We start from the raw sequence: 23,520 nt of genomic DNA, 5'->3' as shown, positions 1-23,520 counted from the left end.
GTTGCCCCTTTTCTTCCCTGTGTTGTACTGACACCCCCACCAGCCACTTTGGAGGGGTATGGGGCAGAGGGAGAGAGGGGGAAGCCCTGATGTCCAATAGAAGTCCTTGCATAGCCTTCCACTAGCAGGACTTGCAGAAATCCTTTAAGTCTCCACTCACTTTTCCTTCCAAAGGGAAGCAGCCCCAGCTTCAGTCTTTAAATGTACTGTACTGATAATTCTCACTAGGGCTAACAGTCTAGAAAACGTGTTTAGGTTTGTAGCTAGAGATGGAGGAGCAATTCAATTCAGCTTGCATTTCATCATCATCATTTTTAATTTGTATACCGCCTTTCTATCTTACAATACTCAAGGTGGTTTACAAGCTGAAGAAACAAAAGATGTACATCTTATAACAATTTAATGCAATACAAAAATGTGATAATAAAACATAACTTTAAAATAGGCAACCTACATCAAAAAAGTAACATTCAACAACCATTAGAACAGTATAAGATAACAATGTCGACATATAAAAGTTGAACAGAAATCCACTCAACAGTTACAATAAATAATATCTAAACTGTAAATAAAACAACGGCAAACCACAGTACATAAAATAATTCAATACACATTGAGAAGCAGAGACTAGAGGATAGAGCAAGGCAGGTGGAAGGAGGCCTTGCCTGACAAAGTCTCTATCGGGGCAAATCAACTTCTTCCACACTTTCCAAAACAATGTTTAAACCAAAACTTAGCCAATAAGTAACAATGTTCTGTATAATGGTTTTTCAGAGATCTGAAAGATAGTTTGTAAGAGGGGTTTTGGCTGTACTGTGTACTCTCAGGTCAGGCCCTCCCTTTTCAAAAGCAGGTTTTACCAGAAGCCTGTGTGTGTGTGTGTGTGTGTGTGTGTGTGTGTGAGAGAGAGAGAGAGAGAGAGAGAGAGAGAAATGAATTAATGTATACCTTGGGAAACCTTGCTTTGTCTTCAACCACTTTCAGCTGTTCAGAAAACATTTTCTTTCATTTCAAATTTCATATGGATACTTTACATCAGCCCTTGACAAATTTTGGAGAGGCATCGAGATAATAAGAGCTGTAAGTCATAGTGAGCTTTGAGTTTCTTTTGACCTGGTTTGTAAATTGAGAACCTGGAGTGTTTATCGCTGAATTTTCTACGAGGAATAAAAACCTATAAAGTTTTGATTTCCCAGAGACTGCAGAAGTGGCTTGCATGCTACAGGGAGCTTACAGAATGTGAAGAAGTCGCCCTTTTCCTTACTAGTGAAGGTGAAACCAAGAAACAGCTAGGCACCAGTATTTCCTGAAAAACATGCCACCTGGGTTCTGGATTAAGTGTGTGGTCCAGGATGGACCCTGTACCTTTTGGAGACCTGATTTTTGCGGAGAAAGGTCTCCTTAACGAAGAATGTGCTATTGTCTTGGGCAGACATCTCCTTCCTGACATGTTGATGCAGGAACAAGCAAGAGCTATGCTCCATGTTCCGACTATTGTTTGTTCAAAGAGCTTTCAGGTTAGCCTTGAGGACTTGGCTGATAAGTTGTTTCCTTAGAAACCACCCTTTTGTCCTGAGGATAGCAACAAGGGTGAAGGGGAGACAGAAACTAGTCTGAGGAAACATAACTATCGGCAAGGAACTTGCTATGTTTCCACCTGTGCTTACATGGTGGCTTTTCAAATAAAAAATCTTGGTCCACACCAATAACTATACACTGTACGCTCATGTATAATCATGGTGCAATATATGCTTGCATTACTTTGTTACAGATTACAAGTGTGCATGGATGCATGTTTCCCTGTGTAGGGAAAACATGTGCAGCTCAAAGCCGTAATGGCACAAACACACTGTCATAATGCTTCAGTGATTTTAAATAAGGCTTATCCCAAATTCTCTCCCCCACCCCCCTCACATTGTTACAGGTAGTCAATTGCCACATTTGGGTAGCTTGAGCTTAGACTTTGTTTTTAAAAATAAAACCTCTCATTTGTAATATGACTTTCACTTGGAAATGTGCATTAGTAACAAGTATAAGGAGCACACCCATTATATGCTGGTGCAAGAGGATACTAGTGGAAAGGTGTATTTTCAAGACTTAAAAAAAAAAAGATGGAATTTTGCCCTAGTGTGCTTCCAGAAGTTAATTTAATTGTTACTTACCTAGATAGCTATCTTTGATTAACTTGCGTGTGTTCACAAACAAAGGAAAATTCTTCTTGGCCTTTCATGCCGTCTCTGTAGGAGTGGGGCTATTAGGCTATAAGAAGGAAGAAAAGCTCCTTGTGGTCTTTCCATGTACAGTCTACCAGTGAAGGACCTAGTGATGAAAAATCATTTGAAAAATAGAGGGTGTGGCCTCTGCACTATCAGTTGATACTCAGTCTAGCAGGGGAGGGCATCCATTTTTTAGCCTTTACAATGTGATAGTTCAGTGAACCTGACCAAATTGTTGGTGAAGTGCACTCCCCCTCCTCACATGTAGATGAGAGGTCTTTTGCTGAGTTCTCTTGCAGTTTAAAATAATCTCTGCTTAGCATCACATCTTCACTTCGCCTTGTTTACAAATGAGTTGGGAATCCTTTTTACAAATAATGGTTAGTTGCTAAACAAGTAAATTTCACAACCCAGGGTTTGAAGTTTGCTTGTTTAGTAACTAACCATAGCTTGTTGTAAGCCAGAATTCCTGGTTTGCACACTATGCTAAGCCCAGAGGCTTTGAAACAAAAAGTAAATTTGACAGAAGGCTTTTCCCGACTGCAAGTGGGAGTGAAGTAGCCATTGCACATGCTTGCTGACATCCATATAGTGCTAAAACATGCTTTAGAATTGCCTACAAATCAGACCAGTGACTCCTGGTCACCTCACAACTCCCTGTGCATACGCTATGTATTTATAACCACCATTTTACAGAATTATATTTAGCATAATGAATACTGATCTGAATCTGGGGGTTAGTAAGCAGTGTGCCGGAGAGAGAGATGCTGATGTCTGTTCTTGGAAGCAATGCTATGTGTATGAGAGGGACAGAATCTATTTGGCAAGAATGCTGTGGACCTCTCCATTGTACGCTTAAAGTTGTATACATGTGTAAATAAACCATATAGCATCTCTGTTGTGTCTTATTGGCCCAGAGGAAACACAGACGCTGGTTTAAAATGTGTTTGGTACTCCTGGAATCTCACACAACTGGAGTGTTTTTGGCTAAGCTGGAAGATGAAGTTTGCAGGTGGGATCAAAATTCTTGTTTCAAGCTCTGGTTATCAGAAGATCCCTTCTGTCAAATATGCAAATATCAGCTTGATTGACTTTGATTTAAAATAATGTGCTTTGGATTACAATAATGTGCTTTTGTAACATATAACGCTAGACACCCTAGGATATTTGTTTATAGCATGTATTGATTTTCTATTCTTGGCCTATGTTTTACTCAAACTCCCTCTGCCTTTCCTGGTTAAAATCTAAAATTGGTCATATTTTTCGTTTTGTCATTTGCTTTCCAAATAATAAGGGTTGCAATTAGTCAGCTGGAAACCTTTTAAAGTATTGAAGTAGAGAAGGTGAAATGGAATGTGTTGAATAAGGAGGGCTGGGCGTCCTTGGGAAAAGCCATGTGCTGTACTGTGATCAGCTTCCTTTGCTAGTGGATGTGGGGAGAGATTATCCACAAGTGGTCTTGAATAATGTCGTGGCCTTGCAGTGAGAGGAGTGCAAGTGCTTTGTCGAGCCATTACCTAGCAACGTGAGATCAGAACAAACTTCTTGACTGGCAAACTATAGAGTTACACACACGTGAATTCCCAAGGCTTGCTGTAATGAAATTTTGAGCAGAAGTGGCAACAATATGTGTCTTAACTCTTTCCTTGACAGCCGTTCCTCACACTCTTAAGTAGCTGCCCAATTGCTTTCCCTTCCTGCTTGTAGCATTCCAGATGCATAATAATTCGTGTAAACGTGAACTTGGAATCCCACCAAAGAAAACACATATTGGAGAATGGGGTTGATTTCTGGACAGAAAACAGCTAGCAAGGAAAGGGGCTTTTCAGGGGTTCATCCTTTTCAGGGGCTCATCCACAGGGGAGCAGGCATCTTGCTCCAGATCCACTGTTCCCCCATTTGAATTTGATCTTAGAACACACGCCCACATTTGTGTTTGTATTTTAGTTTACAAAACCGCTGCTTCCTGCCCATAGTTGTGGGCATTTCCGTGTGGTGGGTCAATTCACGTAGTGCGATTTTGACTCCACCTTCTAATTTGCTATTTCCACTCTCTTTGTTTGAGCACAAACTGAGCTTGTAGGAAGGAAGAAGTCGATGAAACAACGCCACTCCCACTGGAGCAAAACGGGGGCTTGCTGAGCCGCCTGCCTGGCTGATAAGGCCCTTGGTGGGTGGAGAGGAGTACGGGGCCAGGCCATGCTGCAGCTGCCTGCTTGGGGGGCACCTAGTTCATGCCCCCTCAAACATTGTGTGCATGGGGACACGGCCCTCCTGGCACCCCCCATGCTACGCCCCTGATTCAGAGTCCTGAAGAGTGTGGACTGGACAAGCACTTGAGAGGGAACGCTTCTTCCCTGGTCCGCAGCTGGCCTATTGTAAGAACCACACAGTCTGCAATGTTGGCAGTGCATTGCCAGTGTGGTCTCTCCCCTCCTGCCACTCCCACAGGACTGAGAAGGATTGTACATCACAATTCGCCTTTGGCGGTCAGGTTTTTCCCCTTCCTCATGTCAGGGGTACATGAATTGATTTCATTTGTTCATTTTGGTCATAACTGTGGCCAGGGAGAGCATAGGGCAGGATCAATAGATAGCGAGGCAATCCCCATAAGGGGTGTTGGGTTGGCACCTGAATGTTTAGGTTCTAGCTTGGGGGACTGGGGCAGGCTGTTGCATGCTCATGTTGAACAGCCTGCACGGCACTGGTATCAAGAGTCTGGCAGCTGCTTCCTGGGAGTATGTCCAGCAGGCAGGCTGGGCCTGGCATCAGCCAGCAAGACATTCTGTCCAATAGATCCTTGCTCTGTGCGGTACCAAACTCTGATATAGGTAAAGGTAAAGGGACCCATGACCATTAGGTCCAGTCATGACTGACTCTGGGGTTGCGGTGCTCATCTCGCTTTATTGGCCGAGGAAGCCAGCGTACAGCTTCCGGGTCATGTGGCCAGCATGACTAAGTCACTTTTGGCGAACTAGAGCAGCGCACGGAAACACCATTTACCTTCCTGCCAGAGTGGTACCTATTTATCTACTTGCACTTTGACGTGCTTTTGAACTGCTAGGTTGGCAGGAGCTGGGACCGAGCAACGGGAGCTCACCCCGTCGCGAGGATTCGAACCGCCGACCGTCTGATCAGCAAGTCCTAGGCTCTGTGGTTTAACCCACAGCGCCACCCGCGTCCAACTCTGATATATCTGTAACCAATAAAGTTGCAGTCAGTTTTGACCCACACGCTGGTCTCATGTACGTTTGTTGCGCCTGCTTGCTGACTCTGAGCCTGTGTGCTTCTGGGATACAATGAGGGTTTTTGTAGTCAGTTGTTTAATCTTTGCTTTGCAATCGCAATTGCAGTTCTTGGAGTACTGAAGCTCAAAGAGAGCCAATTAAAGAAGTGAAGGCACACTGTTAGTTAAGATACAGTTTGTAACTTATGTTTTCTCTCCTTTCTTCTTTTAGTGCCTGAAACAGTATATGCAGCTGGCTATTCGTGAGGGGTGTGGTTCTCCCATCACTTGTCCAGACATGATGTGCCTCAACCATGGGACTGTGCAAGAAACTGAGGTATCTCCATTTGTCACTTCTTTTTCTTTCTAATATTCTTTGTTCATTTACATAATGAATACATTAGAATGTTTCCTCCCCTTAATTACTCTAATGACTACTTGGCAGGAGGCCCACTTGACAGGAGAAACTAGAAACAAGCAGATGGTTTTCTTCTTGTTTTTCCTTTCCTGGGGAAATGTTTACTTGGCATCCAGGCAGTCTCAAAATTGTCTGCTTAAAAGCCAGAACATCCCCAATCTGAATGTCACCAGCCCTCCTTTAGAAAATGAATGTTGGAATATGTATGGCATTCCAGGTTGTAAAACACAAATCGTAGAGAGTTTTACACATGTCGCTTGCTGCTTAAATTGTGAACTGGGGGCAAGTGTGAATAGAAATTAGAAGGTAATCGTTTTCAGGAGAAGTGATGGTACTTATGTATACATATAACGGTTGTGTGTGTGTTTGTGTGTGTGTTGGTTGGGACACAAGCTACTTATTTTATATTGACAAGATTTCTGAAGAAAGGCTGGACAAACAGCAGGTGAAATTAGAGGTGAAAGCATGAGCATTGGTGTACCTTGACTACCAAACTTATTATAGCCAAAGCTTTTGTAGACTAGACTCCATGATCCCTGTTCACGTAATGTCTTCAAGCATTTTGCAGTCTGCTCCTTTACCTGCCCTGCCCTTCCTCTCTGTCTACCCCTTTCTCCATCTGTGCCTCCCACCACGACATCCCAGCGCTTCCTCCTTAATGCTAGAAGGAACATTTGCCACAACAGCAACTTGTAAGGTGAACTACAACTAACATGCACAGCTGCAACACTGCCAGAGTCTGTTAAACAAATGTTCATGGTGAAACTATCATGTGACCACTTTACCACAGGTGCAACCATGAACTCTTTCCAGAGGTGGTCACCTCACATTTTTCACCACATCTATGAAAGCACTTAATTCACCAGAATGTATGCCACACAAGAGAGAGACCTGCGATTTCCCGCAAGATTCATATTATTTTTAAGGCTACATTTGAAAATGGTGTGAGTCAGGTATTCAACTTGGATTTCATAATTGGCAAATACATGTGGGTAAGGCCACTTGGTCTTTTGCTCAGATAACATGAGCCTGGATTATTCATAAGCTTTCACTTTAATGTTTTGTCTTGAGTGTGTGACTTCAAAGTTTGCACGGAAAACACAAAGCAACACTGGAATATGATAGTAGTGTTCATAAAGCTTCTGGAATCTAAAGATCCATTTCAATTAGCTAAGCAAGAGGGCACATGAGGGTATGCATTAATGGGCCATTAATGTTTTCCTCTGTACTCTGAGGGGCAAAGAATTGAATGAATAAACAACGAAGAATGTATTTAATGGTCCATGAATGATGGAATGCACTAAATTCTGTTCAGGGTGATTATTCATTATATATTTATGATTTTCACTGAGCATGTAAGGAATAATATCTCCTGAACAGAATAGGAGAAAGGACAAGAAGTGATCTTAATTGCATTAAAGTTTTAACAACCTGATGCCTCTCATGATTAACATATAGGGCAGCTTCACAGCCCTTCCTACTGCTGCCTATTGCTTTGCCAACAGAGTTCTGATCACATTGCCATGCTAATCTGTCCTTGACTACATTAAAAAACAACAACCCAGAACCATGACCTTAATAGTCTGGGTCAGGCTTTCACCTCCTACCAGGAGCTAGCCAATGACTTTTGGCATATATTGTTCCAGACTGAGTCCTGATATTAACTTAGAAGTGAGATAGGTATGTCCTTTTAAGCTGTTTCTGTTGTTGGACTATTTGCTGGGCTATGGTGAATACAAACTCATAAGTGTACTGAAAATCATTGGAATTTCTGGGCTCATCACCTGTTTTCCCATCATGGATCTGTTACCAGTGGTAAACACCCACTATCTGTGCCAGAATACATTGACAATAAAGAATGGGAGTCCCAAACAAGTCTCACTTAAAAGGGCCAAAGCTTCTATTACATACAAGGACATAGTGATGTTACTAATAGCCCACCTACAGATAGCAGGTAAGTTAACGCAACCCACATTTTGGGTAACCTAGAGAGGAAGAACAAAAAAAATTCCTTCCAGTAGCACCTTAAAGACCAACTAAGTCAGTTCTTGGTATGAGCTTTCGTGTGCATGCACACTTCTTCAGATACAACAGAGGAAGAGTAACTCAAAGCAAGCAATGACTGAAAGGGGGAATTCAAACTACCTATAACCAGCAACCTGGGTGTGTGGCTATTTACTGTTCCTGATTGGCTACGGCCAATGTGCTCAATTCCTTAAGGTCTCTTAATGGTGAGTTTTGGTGAACACACCCTTACTTACCCCTTAAACCAAGGGTGAGAAACTTGTAGCTTACTCTGATGCTGATGTTGTAACCAGTTCTAATCTAAGAAGATCATGACATTGTATGACAGAGGCTTGATGTGAGGCTGAGAATCTGACAAAAAAACTCTTTGCTGTTGTTTGCCAAGATGATTTTCTGACATTTGCTCTGTCTGAAGATATACCGTTATGAGGCATATTGATTCCTTGCCTGGGAAGAATCTGTAATTGAAATGAAGCTAACCTTATTCATGGCAAACAAGGTTGTCTAGGCAACTTCAGGAGGAGAATGACGAGATGTAGAAAATGTTCTGTACACTGTGCATGTATGGAAGAGATACTTGAAGAATCAAATTAATTTATCTGCTGTTTGTAAAAAGGATCTCATATTCATGTGTGTGTGTGTGTGTGCGCACGCTCATAGGATCACCCTGTGCACTGAGGATTTGCTTAGTTTGGTGTATATATATATAAACATAACTGCAGGTCAATAATGGAAGCAAGTTCCCATCCTGTAAAAAAACAAAAAGACAACGTGGGCACAAACAAGCCACTGCCTCTTAGCAGAGTAAAAATGTAATTAAATCTGTTTATTTCCCCCCATCTTTCTATCCTGACTTAACACTGAGTCCTAAAGTCAGTCCAAGAAGGTGGCCTCATTCAGCATGTTTCAAAAAGATGTTCAGCCTCGGCCACAATTTGCCATTGGAGTGAGTTGTATAGTGATTCGTAGATGGCATCAAAGAGCCACAAATGGAATCTTTTAAAATAAATTGTAATGGGACACATAGGAGGAGGTAGTCTGTAAGTGTTTGTGTTTCAGGGTGCTGCATTTCACAAATTAAATTTGAAACTATAAAGTTGTGGTACATGCTTTTTTGTCAATACAACAGTCTCTCGCTTGGTAGTCCTCCTAAATTCCATTAAATGTTTGGGTTTTTTTTTTTTTGAACATTGGCCAAATATGTTTACTTTTGAATATATAATCATTTCATTTCTCTCCGCATACATTGCTGTTTTTAATAAAAACCCATAAAGACTTGTTCTAAGTGGCAAGGGAGTTCTTTAATGGAACAAATGAATATTTTATGATGGATATAATGCACAGGCTTTTGTTAGAATAGGGGCGGTAATAATGTGACATGCTATGGAAGCCAAAAGTAGTGGGGATATTGGAGGGAATATAAATTAAATCTGTGCTCTTGATTTATAGAAATGTGTTCCCTGAAACCATCTTCCATTATGTGGTATGCAACATTACTGGCACTTAAATATCTACAGCGTAGACTAGGTGAATTATCCGTACACCATATATATACACGACAAGCTAAAAAGACTTGAGAAATTATTGTTTTAAACTTGCTGCAATAAAAAATGCATGGTACTATTTTTGTCCCAGAACATTTACTAGCTAACATTTACTAGCTTTTGTAAGACAGTTCTGTTTGTCATACAATGTACACTATTCGAGTACACTCCGAAAGCAGGTATTGATAAGCTAACTTATCTTTGTTAGTAGCTGAATAGGTTAATGGAGCAGGAAGATTTTCTGAGCTGCATTAAGAGTAACATGTGAGAGGGCTTTCTTTGTGGCTGTGTCCCAGGTGTGGAACTGCCAGCTTCTGTATCTGTTGATAATGTTCCTCTTGGCTTGTGTTCCTCTGCAGCAGAGCTGCTGTGCTGGCTTCCCTTCACATGGGTCACTGTTGCTTATCAAGAGGGAGAGGGGCAAGGTGTCTGAGAACTCAGCGCAGTGCAAACGCATCAGCAGAGCCAATTCAGGGCTACCGCAAGTGCATTTGCACTGCACCAAATTTTGCAATGCGGTTCTCCAGCCAAGCAGTGCATGCAAAAATGCATGTACTGGGGCAGAGTGTGCATAAAAATCCATAGATCAGCAAAATAACATAAAATGCATTATATTACAAAAAGTTGCTTTGCAAAACTGTATATATTAGGCAAAATGGCACACAAATGTTTATGTTAGAAGTGATCAGCACTAAAATGCTGGTGAATTTTCATTATTTTATTTTTAAAAAATGCAAACGGATGTGGAAAAAGACTAGAAAAAAGGAAAAACTGAAATTGACAGATTCATCCATCCCTACTGCTAACTACACAAGGGATTTCCTTTTGCATTTTTGAGTTAAGTTTATTTTAATAGTTTGGCTTTTCATATGCTCTATTTTTCAGCTGCAATGATATGCACTAGTAATTGAACTAGCAGAAAGCCACCCACACCTTTCATTGCTTTTCCTCCCCCAGTTCGTTTATGACAGCTATCATGTTGTATCTGACAAATTAATGAAAGATAGAATGACCTGAGAAAGAGTGACTGTTCCACCACCATCTTGACTGATGGCTGGTAAACTGAGTCAAGTGTTTGAAGACAACATAACTGGATCCGACGATCTAGTAGTTTTTGGTGACTGCTCTTGGTTTATTTCCATCTCCAAGACCTGGCGGCGGCATCATTGACATAGGGAACTGGGTGGTTGTGTTTCTGGCGCACAGGGTTATGAGCAGCAAACAGGATTGGATCAGAGTTGTTTATCCTGCTATTGCCTTACAGCAATCTGTAACCCTCCATTGCAGTGATTTATGATGCGCCAAGATTCTCTGCTTAATTCAGTGTATCTCGCAGTTATGAGCTAATCAATTTCCTAAAAAGAATCATTTGGGTTCATCTTAGGACAAGAGGAGAAAAAATAGGTCTCTTTTGTGCATGCTGTTCTTCTATGGCTGTTCAGCCATAAACCTAGTACCTTAGATATGGGTGAGATCCTACAGACGCTCCACAACTATTTATTGAATTTATATCCTTCGCTTCCTCTTGAAGGAGCCTGGGGTGGCAAACACATCTCTTTTTTTAAAAAAGAAAAGTGTTCTAAAAACAGTTGCAGTTAAACACATTATAAAAACATGCTCTCAGTTCAAGGATCTCAGGGTTGCCAGGAACAATGCCCATTTATCAGATGCCTGGGTAAACAGGTATGTTTTCATTAATGATGGAGAAAGGCACATTTCACCAGAGAGGGCATTCCACAAATGGTGAGCCACCACTAAACAGGCCCTGGCATGAGACAACACCAACCAGCTAGCCCTTGAAGGTGGCACCACCAACGTGGTCTCACATGCCATTTGTAGGGTCTGAGATAGTTTATATTGGGGAAGGTGCTCTTTTAGGTCAATATGTAGAACATGGCTATTAATAAAGAATGCCTGCATATGTTTCCTTCCTTTTTTTTTTTTACATCCTCTTTAAATATTTGAAAAGTGTGAATTTCCCTGTAGCCTAATCTGTTCTTGCAATTTTTCTTTATTTAAAAAATCATCGTTGTAAACCTTTCCTGAATTTCTTATTGGCATCTTTTTGTGAATTGTCTTCTGAAACATCTTTCAGCATTTGAAATATGAGCTGGACTGGCTATCTGGAATTAAATACAATGGTACAAGTACTTTCCAAATAATTTTAAAATATCAACACAAACTTATTAAGTAATATAAACATCAACTTTTTTTGCTACAGAATCATATCGTTGGTTCATGTTCAGTTTATTATCCCATGATCTAGTGAGTCATACTGTCTTCATATTATTTATTTTTGTTTTGTTTTGTTTCCTGTTCTCCCTGTAGTCTATTTTTATTGGTATTGGTCCAATATTATCAAAGTTGCTTGTGAATTCAAAGTTTGTGCAATTGAATGAGAAACACAGCAAACCTGAAATTGTCATGGATGTACTGAGTGGTGTGAATCTATATAGTAGTGGCAAGAGACTGTAAACTTGGCAGTAAAATTCAAAGAAAGTGCTTTTTATTTTGAGAAACTTAATTCTAATTTACTCTGTGTCAAATCTGGGTATTTGAATAAAGGTTTTATCACAATGGGTTGAAAAGTGGATTCAGTGATGATATGACAACAATTCAAAAAAACAAACAATTCATGGAAGGTAGGCTTTTTGTGTGTGATTTTTGAGCATTTCATTGCATTGCCACTGATGCCAAACTTAGTGTGGATGCCTGATCAGCCTAGCCCAAAGCAGCTCCAACAAGTTAACACCACTAAATATTCATTTCAAACTATGCTGGCAGTTGTATGGTGAATTGTACCCGAAATTTCTAAGCTTACTCCTATTTGTTTTAGCAGAATAGAATATTGTTTGCAGTTGAGTTCTTGTAAATACTATCCAGCTTTGGTTTTGGCAGTTTACTTTTTAACATTTGTGTCCCTCTTAAATTGCCAAATGATCTTGAATTCAAAATTTAAGCCTTGTTGTGATTGCTTTCTCTCTTTCCCCCTCTCTGAACTTACGGACCACAGGAGAAATAATGGAAGCAAATGTCATCAGACATTCTAGTTTGACTCATTTTTTGGATTAGTTAATCCCCCATCTTTCATCTTAACATCTTGTCTTCTTCTTTCTTTCAGATCTCCAGGTTGGTACCTGCTGATCAATTTCAGTTATACCAGCGATTGAAATTTGAAAGAGGTGTGGCTTTTACATTGATTTAGGGGGGGTTAATACCAGATATACATGTATAATTAAACTCACAAAACAGTTTGAATATAGGTTGAAGGACTTATTAGACTAAAAAAATGCCTTTTTTAAAAAAGGAAGTGCAGGAATATGAACACAGCCAATGCTTCCGCATTGAAAAAGAAAGCAATAAAATACCTGGTGAATGTTATCAATTATGATGCCCTCATACTTTTATCACAGATGTGGCTCACAGCCCATTGGCTGCATCTTAGCTCCCCTCAAGTTTTTTTGTGTGACTGGCCAAGAACTCCCCTCCTCCAATTTGCCTATGTTAAAAAAAGTGGATCCTCCACTATGATGGTGCCCCCTCATGGTTTTTCTATATAAAAACACATACACCCATTTGATATATATATATATTTAAAAAAACCTTGCTGCTCCTATAGGCCTGCTGCTATGATACTAAAATATTTTTTGTGTCTCCCTTTGCTCTCACCCCCCCCCCCGCTTTTAAAAAAATCTTTAAGAATATTTTCATTTTTAAAATTGGCTGTGATGCTGAAAGGTTTTATATGCCCCCACCAAAGCCTTCAGAAATTGACATTTTGTGGTTTATGAAGAGGTTTGTCAGATAGTATTGACCACAGCACAGTGAATTGGTTTCTGAAGCCAGTGACAATGGAGGCTGAATATGAATCAACAAATGGCAAACGAAGTACATAATTAAAAATGTTGTGTTTTTGGATTTCTAATAAACATTTTTTAGAAGTGCATTTGGATCCCCTGAGAACCTGGTGTCCTTCTGCTGACTGTCAGTCCGTGTGCCAAATTGAACCAAGTGAATCTGGACTACCCGTGCCTGTAAAATGTCAGGCTTGCTACTTGACGTTCTGTTCATCATGCAAAGAGCCTTGGCATGTGGAGAAACTATGCCTGGAAAACCATCTTATTGTGGCACCAAGCGAGCAAGGGTAAGAGAAGGATTTGCTGAGGTGCTGCAAATCTTCCATATCACAATTGCAATAATTTAAGCTTTCCTTTAGTTCAAATTGGTAGATGTAGAATTAATTCATTGCCAGTTGTCAGGGGTAGGGAAGCATTTTCAATAGATTGCCAGAACATACCTGCACAGTGCTTTGAAATCACTCTTGCGCCACTTTAAACAGTCATGGTTTCTGCCAAAGAACCCTGGGAACTGTAGTTTACCCTTCACAGAGCTACTGTTCCTAGTACCCTTAACAAACTACAGTTCCCAAGATTCTTTGGGGGAATCCATGACTCTTAAAGTGATAAGAGTGCTTTAAATGTTTTGTGTGGCTCTGACCCAGGTGCAGTGTCTTAGTTACAGTGCTAGCTGTCCCCAAAGTGTACTGATGTCTGATGCCATGGTGATATTGCACATGTATGTGTGGATTAAGGATTAAGGATTAAGGATGCTCTATGTACTACTTGCCCAGACGCCACAACCTGAACGACAGTGAAATAATCATGGAACTATTACTATCCTTTGTTTTTATTATTATTATTATTATTATTAAAGATTTTCTTGATTTACAAAAGTGTGTGCAATGTCTCTCTCTCTCGTATTCTCCCCCTCCCATAACATTTTTACAAATCAGTTTCATTTGTTGAGACATTAGGAAGAAAAGGGGGAAAGAGGGGGAGGGGGGAAAGATGGGTGGGGGTGGGGTCGGGTGGCGATGTTTCTATTTTACTATATGTAGGGTTTGGTGTCAGCGTTGCTTGTGCAGGTTCTCTGCTGTTCACTTATGTTCCTTTGGTGGTGAGAGAGGTTGGGGTTGGCCTAGGGTGATCTTTGTTTTCATGTGTGAGTGGGGTGGGTGGGTGTTTGGGATCAGGTTAGCCATATTGATTTATATGCTGTTGGTGGATTTTTGTTGTTGTCTTGTTGGGCTGTGTGTGTGATAAAGGGGAGCCATATTTGTCCCCATGTCAGTTTCAGTTTATTGGTTAATTTTTCTAGTAAGGCTGTTTCCCATACTATTTGGTACCATTGGTCCATGCTTACCTCTGACAGGTTACTGCCAGATTACTGTCATTTGTTGAACTACCATCTTTCACAGGGTTTTCCCCCTCTACTTTTCTAGAGTACTTATCAAAACCACCACGGAAGCTCCAATTAAGCAGTGCCCGGTTTGTCGGATCCATATTGAGAGGAATGAAGGCTGTGCTCAAATGATGTGTAAGAACTGCAAGCACACATTCTGCTGGTACTGTCTGCAAAATCTGGATGTAAGTGACCTGTGCCAAGGGCTTTGGGGTGGGCTTGTCCAGGTTTTTGCCCTCTAGTTGCTTTAAAATGGCTTGTAACTAGAGGAGGGAAACACCTTATTGGCAACAAAAATTTTTAGAAGAGCATTGCTATATCAGATCAAAGATTCACCCAATCCTGATTCTCAGGTTGCCCACTTAGATGTCTATGCGAATTCTAGAGATGGGGCTCAAAGGCCATAGCCTTCCCCTTCTCTTGCTCCCCCAGCAATTTGGTTTTACCCTGTCCTCCATCTTTACTTGAGTAAATCTCTCTCTAACTGAGGTTAGATTCACTTGTTATGCTACTGTGGTAATTGCAGCTACCACCAGAAATTCTACCTGTTTAAGTTATTGGGTAATGAGCTGTCATTGCCCATTATCTTACTGAGCCGCAGGCTGCCCTCTGTCACATAGTAGCTGTCGCTTAAACAGAACGTGTGCACTCAACAGGGAGTGTCCCTTAATGGCATCAAAGGGGTACTGTGCTAATACGTTTGCCTTGCCTATAGTAGCAATAAATAGACACTGCATGATATGTTTTAGAAGAAACTGTCAATTGAAAAAGTTGCTAATTTAGTGAGGAGTCCCCATTCATCACTTAATCTGTCTCTGATTGTTCCTGTTTGGCTACTGCCCCCCCCCACTATAAAAGTTGGGTTCAAATGTTGCAATTCTCTTCCCAAACACCTCAGCCTGAAAATACCTGATTTTGCAATCATTCACCAATAACTTCATTTCTCTCTCTCTCTCTCTGGAGAGTAATGTTTCTGGCCTTCACATAAATTTCATTTTTCGTGATCCCAAATCTGGTTTTCCCCTCCCTCTTTTTTTGGCATGCCTTAAAGTTATAGATGCAACTCTCTTGTACTGCAACATTTGATCACATTAAGTGGGTTTGCAAATGCTGATGACTCCTTTGTGTTCAGTTTCCACATTTGTGGGTGTGTTTTTCCATGTCCGCTCACATGTTCCCCTTTCTGTAAAGCATACATTTTATAGAAGAGCAAGAGGTGTCAAGTTTTCTGTGGCAATCGCGCTTGAGAGATTCCCATTTGCAGCAGTCTACTGCTGGAAGAAAAGTCTTGGCAGGCCAGAAATACCCACCAGACTTTGCACTTCTGCATTGTCACCTGGGCACCTCTTTCAAGGCAGGCCCAATGTATTCATGCCAACTACTAAACACACTCTTTTCTTTCCGCTTTCAGAACGATATCTTCCTAAGGCATTATGACAAAGGCCCTTGCCGAAACAAACTGGGTCATTCCCGTGCCTCAGTTATGTGGAACAGAACGCAGGTAATGCGGGTGACCCAAGCTTGAGTCTATATCAGGATGATTGTCAGAGAAGCTGAAGGAAGTCCAAATAGAGTTAAATTTGTGGAAATTCTGATATGATTGTTTATTTGTGTTGGAAAATTAATAAAAATTATTATAAAAAATTAAAAAAGAGTCTATATCAGGATTTGATATGTTTTCCATCTACTCGCACACAGCTTTCCCGTTCCTTATCACATTTCTCCTCCTGCTTTTTTCAGGTTGTTGGGATCCTTGTGGGCCTGGGCATTATAGCCCTGGTAACATCTCCCTTGCTGCTCCTAGCCTCACCGTGCATCATCTGTTGTGTCTGCAAATCGTGCCGTGGCAAGAAAAAGAAACATGACCCGCCAACAACCTAAAGCTTTTCACCCTATTGGCTGTGAAGACCTGCATCTTGTATGTGATGGAGAAGACATGAAGGCTAACCTCTGGTGCCAATGCTTTCCCAACCAATTCTCCTTCTCTTTGCCAACTTCTGCAAAAAGTGCCTACAGTTTCATGGGACACAGTGTTGTTTGCAAGTTGCCGTTCTGCAGTGGGATAGCTGTCTGTTGTGGTGTTTTCAGTTTAGCTCTGGCTATTTTCTTTTTTTAAGGAAAAGAGGCAGGGGTTCTAAACATAGTTTCAAAGGTTCTTCAAAATGACCCACCTCTGCTTGGTTCTACAGTATTTTCCAGAGTCTGGATATGTGCCCATTTTTGAGCAACTTTAATTTTGCAGCTCATGGAGCAGCCCTGCAGTTAAGTGAGGGAACACAGGTGAACAATGCAACCCCCTTGTAAGAGATCTTTGGATATTATTGAGTTTTCACTTTCCAGGGGCAGATTTCAGTGTTACTAAAAAGATATCCTGTAAAAAACTCATATACCTGAAAAGGGGAAGGTAGTGGAAATGAAGTACAACTGAAATGGGATATTGTTAATATACATTTGCTAAACGCCTAATCAAAACTGGACCAACAACGAGTTGTATCAGCCTTGGTACAGCATCAGAAAGAATGATCTGAAGCAGCTGTTGCAGGTACATAGCACTGGCACCATATGCCAAGTAAATCGCTCTACCTGAGCCACTGATTAGGACTGGGTGTGAATTATTGTCAGGTGTTTTGCAAAACATGTGTTGCACTGGTGCAAGAAGTGGCAAGTGTAGGGGACATTTGTGGTAATCAACAAGATCCAGTTGGCCTGGTATAATAACAATACCCCCCCACTCTGCCCCGAGCATTGTATTGCAGTGGCACTAGAGTGCTGTGTATCCTTTGGCTTCACTTCTGGCAACTTGTGGTGCACTTGCCAAAAAGGTTGGCCATCATTGATGCAAACTAGAATTTCAGGTGAAAATTAGAGGGTTACTTGTACACTTAAACACACGCACAAACATACACAGCACCAGCAATTTGTTCAGGTGTATTACACTACACTGGGCAAATACTGTCCAATTACATTATTTCACTGAGTAAGTGAGGAGCTGTAAAAACAGTATAGCGACCTTGAGCAAGTCCTATATAAAAACTTAGCTAATGGCTGCAGACTTTATGATGAACAGGCCTACTTCCCCCAATAATGAATTCTAGTCTTCTATAAGACAAGCCCATAGCTAGATTGTGACTAAAGAAGCTGCATAATCTGGAAAACAATGGATGAGGTCGAAATAGTGGGATAACCACTTTATCTAGTGCTGGATTACAAGGCAGCATAAGAGGAATTGTGGTGAAAAATGGTGTTGCATAACAAACATATAGCAACTCTTTCTTGAAATATTATGCTTATATACACCACAATCTTTAGCTTTGGGCTGACTATCTGATTGTGGCCTCATGTTGTTCTGTATTGAGTACTTTAGAGGTAGAGTACAAATGTAAATAAATATGATTCTTCAAGGAAAGGTGTGTATGTTTCATGGTATATACTGTGTGCGCACATTACATTCACACACAAAACAAATATGCATTTGAGCATTTACTATAGTATAGCCTTTCCCAGCTTGGGTTGTTGGACTCCAACTCCCAGTCAGCAAATCCAGTGGTCAGGGATAATGAGATTTGTAGTCCAGTAACATCTGGAGACAGAAGGTTGGGAACGGCTGCTATAGTACATAGTATTTCAGCTAAGCAAATTCACTCCACAACAATCTGAAGTTGTTGGACCATCTAGTTTTGAAAGCTTAGAATGCTGCTAAAGGATCCCTCTATCTTATGCAGTCCTCTTTATTCAGCAATATCTGGTTCAAAGTACAATGGACAGACATGTAGTCAAGTTTATTTTTCTCTTGCCATTTTTAAAAGAAACAAGTTGAACTTGGGTCCCATTAAAAAAAGTTAATGACTTCTGTTCCGCTGATTTTTGTGGAGCCTAAGTTCAGCTAACTTCATATGGCTACAACTGTATGACCTTAAGCAGAGAAATAGAGAGGAGGAGGGGCAGATAGATACTGAAGTAGAAAAGGTAAACAGATTTAATTTAAGGAAGCATAGTTTTCATGAAAAACTATTGGAAATCAAGCCTGGAAATTTTGTCTTTTCATATATAAAAAACAACAAAAACCTCTTACCTAAGAGTTTCTAGACAACTTGGAGAAACAGCCAGGACACCTGAATTAGGTGCTACAAAATGGACAGCAATGATGGGTGTTTCCTTTTCATATCTGAAAATTGTAGTCCAAAGTGAAAATTTGTAGTCCAAAGTGGCTAGTAAAATAGCCTCATTAGAGTCAATAATAGGGGCTGGGGTGTCCTAAACTGCCAGCTGAGCCTGTTTAGCTTTGCAATGCAACTGTGTCCTAATACTGTATGCTGGCTGCGACTGGTGGGAGTTGTCCAAACTCCCTGAAGGACACCAGATAAGTGAAGGCTACTTTAACACCAGCCAGGGCTGTCACCCAATTAAAAACCAAAAAACCCCTTAGTTGTATTATTTTCAGTTGACCCAAATCTGCATACATTAGTACTGAAGGGAAAAAAGGTCTTATTTGGGGGTCTGGGTGGAGGAGAAGGAACAATGACAAGCATTATTTAGCTATTCTGCAACCAGGATTTTAAACTGTTGCTCATATTCACATAAAGTAAGATTGTGGGTGATGTGGATTTTCATCCCTTTTGGGAAGATAATGTGTGTGTGTTAGGAAGAAAATGAATGCCGACTTGCCTTCTGTTTCCCTTTCTGGCTGGTTCAATTCTTAACATACTTTTTACTCCCTGCTGCTCCCTTTGAATGCTGGGTGTGAGCTCCTCAGGGCGAATGGCAGGATAAATATGTTTATTAAAAAGTCTACCACCCTAATTGCTCGGGGGCAATCAAACAGATTAGTCAGCTAAACGTTGTAGCTTTGTTTGACCTAACAACCCTCCTTACTTTCACTAGCAAATGGAAGGGAATGATGTATATCTATGAAGGTCCTTTTTATCTTAGTCTCCCTTTTATGATGGGAAGCCATGCGCGATGATAACGTTGAATTCCGTCCATGTCCTTGCCAATAAGAATTTCATATTGTATGTTGATTGTATGAAAGCCATTCCCCCCCCCCCTTCTGCCAAGGTTGTGTTATTTAAGGTTTGCTGTTTTGTAGTACAAACATTTGCCTGTATCAGACTAGAAACCAAATCCTTAATGGACAGTCAATGAGTAGAAACACATGAACTTATCCACAGTTTCTCTGTTATCAGATGATCATCGCAGTTCTGAAAATCAGATGTACATGCCCTGTCATGCTTTACCACTGTCTGCTACGAGAGAGGAAAGAACCAAATTGCACCACTTGGATGTGGTAATAGTAGGCTTGTGCATTTGTGGTCTTCTTAGTTAGCTCCACTGACTTGCCAGATCACCAAATTTGCTACTCTTGATTGGCTACAGAAGAGGGATTTGGAATTGTACAGCGGTACCTTGGTTCTCAAACTTAATCCGTTCCAGAAGTCTGTTTCAAAACCAAAGTGTTCCAAAACCATGGTGCACTTTCCCATAGAAAGTAATGCAAAATGTATGAATCCATTCCAGACTTTTAAAAACAGCTCCTAAAACAGCAATTTAACATGAATTTTACTATCTAACGAGACCATTGATCCATAAAATGAAAGCAATAATCAATATACTATACTATAAAATAAATAAGACAGTATTGTAGATTATAAAAAATAAAATTGTTTTTTTCCTTACCTGCACTGATGAAGGTCATTGTTTGGATGGGGGGCTTTTATCTATTTCCACAGTCAGTCAGTCAATCAATCAATCAATCAGTAGCTGAACTGCATTCCACGCAGTCACAAAAACAAATTAACTGAAAAAGCCTCAGAAACAAAAACGCAAAACAAATAGCAAAAACAAAAGCACTAAACTTAATCCATTCTGGAAGTCTGCTTGACTTTTGAAATGTTCGAAAACCAAGGCGCGCAGCTTCTAATTGGTGCAGGTGCCCCAGAAACAATAGGCAACAACCACATCGGACGTTCAGCTTCTGAAAAACATTTGAAAACCAGAACACTTCCAGGTTTTCTATGTTTGAGAACCAAAGCGTTTGAGTACCAAGATGTTTGAGAACCAAGGTACCACTGTAATTGCTTTCGTTATTTTCCATAGCAATTTTAATTTATAGTAAGACCATGAAGCATCACTTGGAAGAGGATAGGAAATCATCCATTGTATCACTGGAAATGTATTAGAGAAGAACTGTTTTTATTTTGGAGAACTGGAGGAAAACAGAGGCCTCTGAGCCCTATTTACATGCGCCTACGCATTTGATAAGGGGACGCGGGTAGCGCTGTGGGTGCCTCAGTGCCTAGGGCTTGCCGATCGCATGGTCGACGTTTCGAATCCCCACGGCGGGGTGAGCTCCCGTCTTTCGGTCCCAGCTCCTGTCCACCTAGCAGTTCGAAAGTACCCCTAAGTGCAAGTAGATAAATAGGTACTGCTTTATAGCGGGAAGGTAAACGGCGTTTCCGTGTGCTGCGCTGGTGCTTGCTTGCCAGAGCAGCTTCATCACGCTGGCCACGTGACCCGGAAGTGTCAATGGACAGCGCTGGACCCCGGCCTCTTAAGTGAGATGGGCGCACAACCCTAGAGTCGGACACGACTGGCCCGTACGGGCAGGGGTACCTTTACCTTTACCTTTTACGCATTTGATAAGAATTGCACGAGGAGTGGAATGAGACTGGGCTCAGTGGCTTCACCACCTTTCTTACAACTCTGTCGACTAGGCTCTACTACTCTCCATGAATTGGGGCTGAAGGTCTGTGGTCTGCTGCACACATGTCATTTAGAGCTGATTGCATGATTAAGAATGTGCAAATGGGGCTTTAGTACATCTTACGTAAGACTTCAAAATGATGTTAATGTAGGGCTTCAAGGTATTGGATTGTCTACTGGTACTTTTTAGTTCTTGGTTTTAATTCATTTTCCATGAATACATTTTCTTCACCACTTTCCTAATACGGTGAAGGGTCAAGGCTGTGATCTTTGTAAGATTTAGTAGAAACTCTTTTCTGTATGTGTTCCAAAGAAAGCAGATGTGTATGAAGAAATTTTAAGTGCTCTTGTAAGTTTTATTTAATGAACCAACATTTGGAAATGTACTTTGCTCTGTGTGTATATATTCATGCAATATATATTTTCAGCCTCTGAGATTTCCTTCTCTTCCCCCGGCTTTCCCTCCTAACATTATAATATGCAACATGTGCAAAATTAAAAATTCAGCAAAAGCAGTTTGTCTCTGTTTGTCTTCAGCAAGTTGCTTTTAAAACAGATTGTGGACGTTTAGTAAAGCTTTGTTACCAACAGAGGACAATTCAAAGCCATATGTCACATTTTTAAGGATCATTGGGGGGCAGGGGGGCGGCGGAAACGGCAGCGGAAAGTCTGCATTCAGTTTGGATTCTTAGTGGACTTAAATAAAATGATGCTGTTATCATTTTTTTGTACAAAGCTTCATAACATCATTTATAAACTCTCGTGGAGCCATTCATGACTCTCCACAGCAACAGCAGACTAATAATAAAGGGACCCCTGACCATTAGGTCCAGTCATGACCGACTATGGGGTTGTGCACTCATCTCGCTCTATAGGCCGAGGGAGCCGGCGTTTGTCCGCACACAGCTTCCGGGTCTACCCGGACTACTGTTAAGGACTACCCCACGTAAAGTGCACTGCAGCAATCCAAATGGGACATTGCCAGAACATGGGTCACTGTAGCCAAGTTTTGCTCTCTCTCTTTCTCTCTCTCTCTTTCCAGGAACAGCCATAGCTGGCAAACCAGCCATAGCTGGAAAATAGCACTGAGGCCACCTGTACCTCTAGTGACAATAGTGCTGAATTAAGGAGTGCACTTTCAAGTGGGTAGCAATAAGTTCTTTCAGGTGGGTAGCAATAAGCAGCAAACCCAATGATTGGATCTGAGAACCACCCATCACCATAACTCCAATCCTGTTTGCAAATATATGCAGATATTACCAAAGCAGCCCAAGTCCTTTCTGTTTGTTTAATAATAATAATACCCTAAATGTGATAGAATGGGGCATATGACAAGCTATTCCTTCACTATGTTGATGACAAAACGAAGCAGGTATTTGGTACACTGCCTGAGATCTCTTGGAGACAGTAAGGAGACAGTGATGCTCTGGGTGTTTGTATATTCATGAAAAGGTCAGAGTAAAATGTCCTCAGGTCATCATATATGTAGCACATTTCAAACCCTATTAGTAGCACAACGTTCATTTATATTCTAAGGTAGCTAAAAGCTTGTCATTAATTTGAATGGTTGCCACTTATATTTCATACCATGTTTTTAAACAAAGGTGGCAATAAGCTTGTTGCTTGCTCACAGGAGAGGTTCTGCTGTTCCTAATGGCCGAGTCAGAGTCTGGACCAACAGTAAGGGCAGAAAGCTGAGGATAAAACAAAATGATAATAATAATAATAATAATAATAATAATAATAATAATAATAATAATAATTTTTTATTTATACCCCGCCCTCCCCAGCCAAGGCCGGGCTCAAAGCGGCTTACAAGCAATAATAAAAACAAGATGAATGATTACAAACTTAAAAACAAAAATAAAACACAACACTTAAAATAATGGAACATTAAAATATTAAAATGTAGCCTCATCGCAGGAGGAGAAGGAAAAGAAGGGGAAAAAAGAGAGAGAGAGAGGGGGGGGGAGGGAGGGAGGGAATCAAACTGGCTCCAAGCCAAAGGCCAGGCGGAACAACTCTGTCTTACAGGCCCTGTGGAAAGAAATCAGATCCTGCAGGGCCCTGGTCTCATGAGGCAGAGCGTTCCACCAGGCCGGAGCCAGAGTTGAAAAGGCCCTGGCTCTGGTCGAAGCCAATCTAACTTCT

At 41.0% G+C, this 23,520-nt stretch overlaps 1 protein-coding gene across 5 annotated transcripts in view; it reads left to right on the top strand.

The window, feature by feature from the left end:
- Positions 1-20,460, top strand: part of RNF144B (ring finger protein 144B) — a 71,049-nt gene extending 50,589 nt beyond the window's left edge. For all 5 annotated transcript variants that reach the window (XM_083747032.1, XM_083747030.1, XM_083747031.1 and 2 more), the window contains 6 exons: positions 5,675-5,779; positions 12,551-12,611; positions 13,369-13,573; positions 14,711-14,855; positions 16,082-16,171; positions 16,411-20,460. In XM_083747032.1, the coding sequence (XP_083603158.1) occupies positions 5,675-5,779; positions 12,551-12,611; positions 13,369-13,573; positions 14,711-14,855; positions 16,082-16,171; positions 16,411-16,551 (747 nt within the window). In that variant the 3' untranslated portion in view covers positions 16,552-20,460. The remainder of the gene's footprint in view (positions 1-5,674; positions 5,780-12,550; positions 12,612-13,368; positions 13,574-14,710; positions 14,856-16,081; positions 16,172-16,410) is intronic.
- Positions 20,461-23,520: the final 3,060 nt, after the last annotated feature.

Source organism: Podarcis gaigeae (genome assembly GCF_964106915.1).
Source record: "Podarcis gaigeae genome assembly, chromosome: 7".
In the NCBI taxonomy this organism is placed as follows: domain Eukaryota; kingdom Metazoa; phylum Chordata; class Lepidosauria; order Squamata; family Lacertidae; genus Podarcis; species Podarcis gaigeae.
The sequence above is the reverse complement of the archived record's forward strand: the minus strand, read 5'-3'. Positions and strand labels throughout refer to the sequence as shown.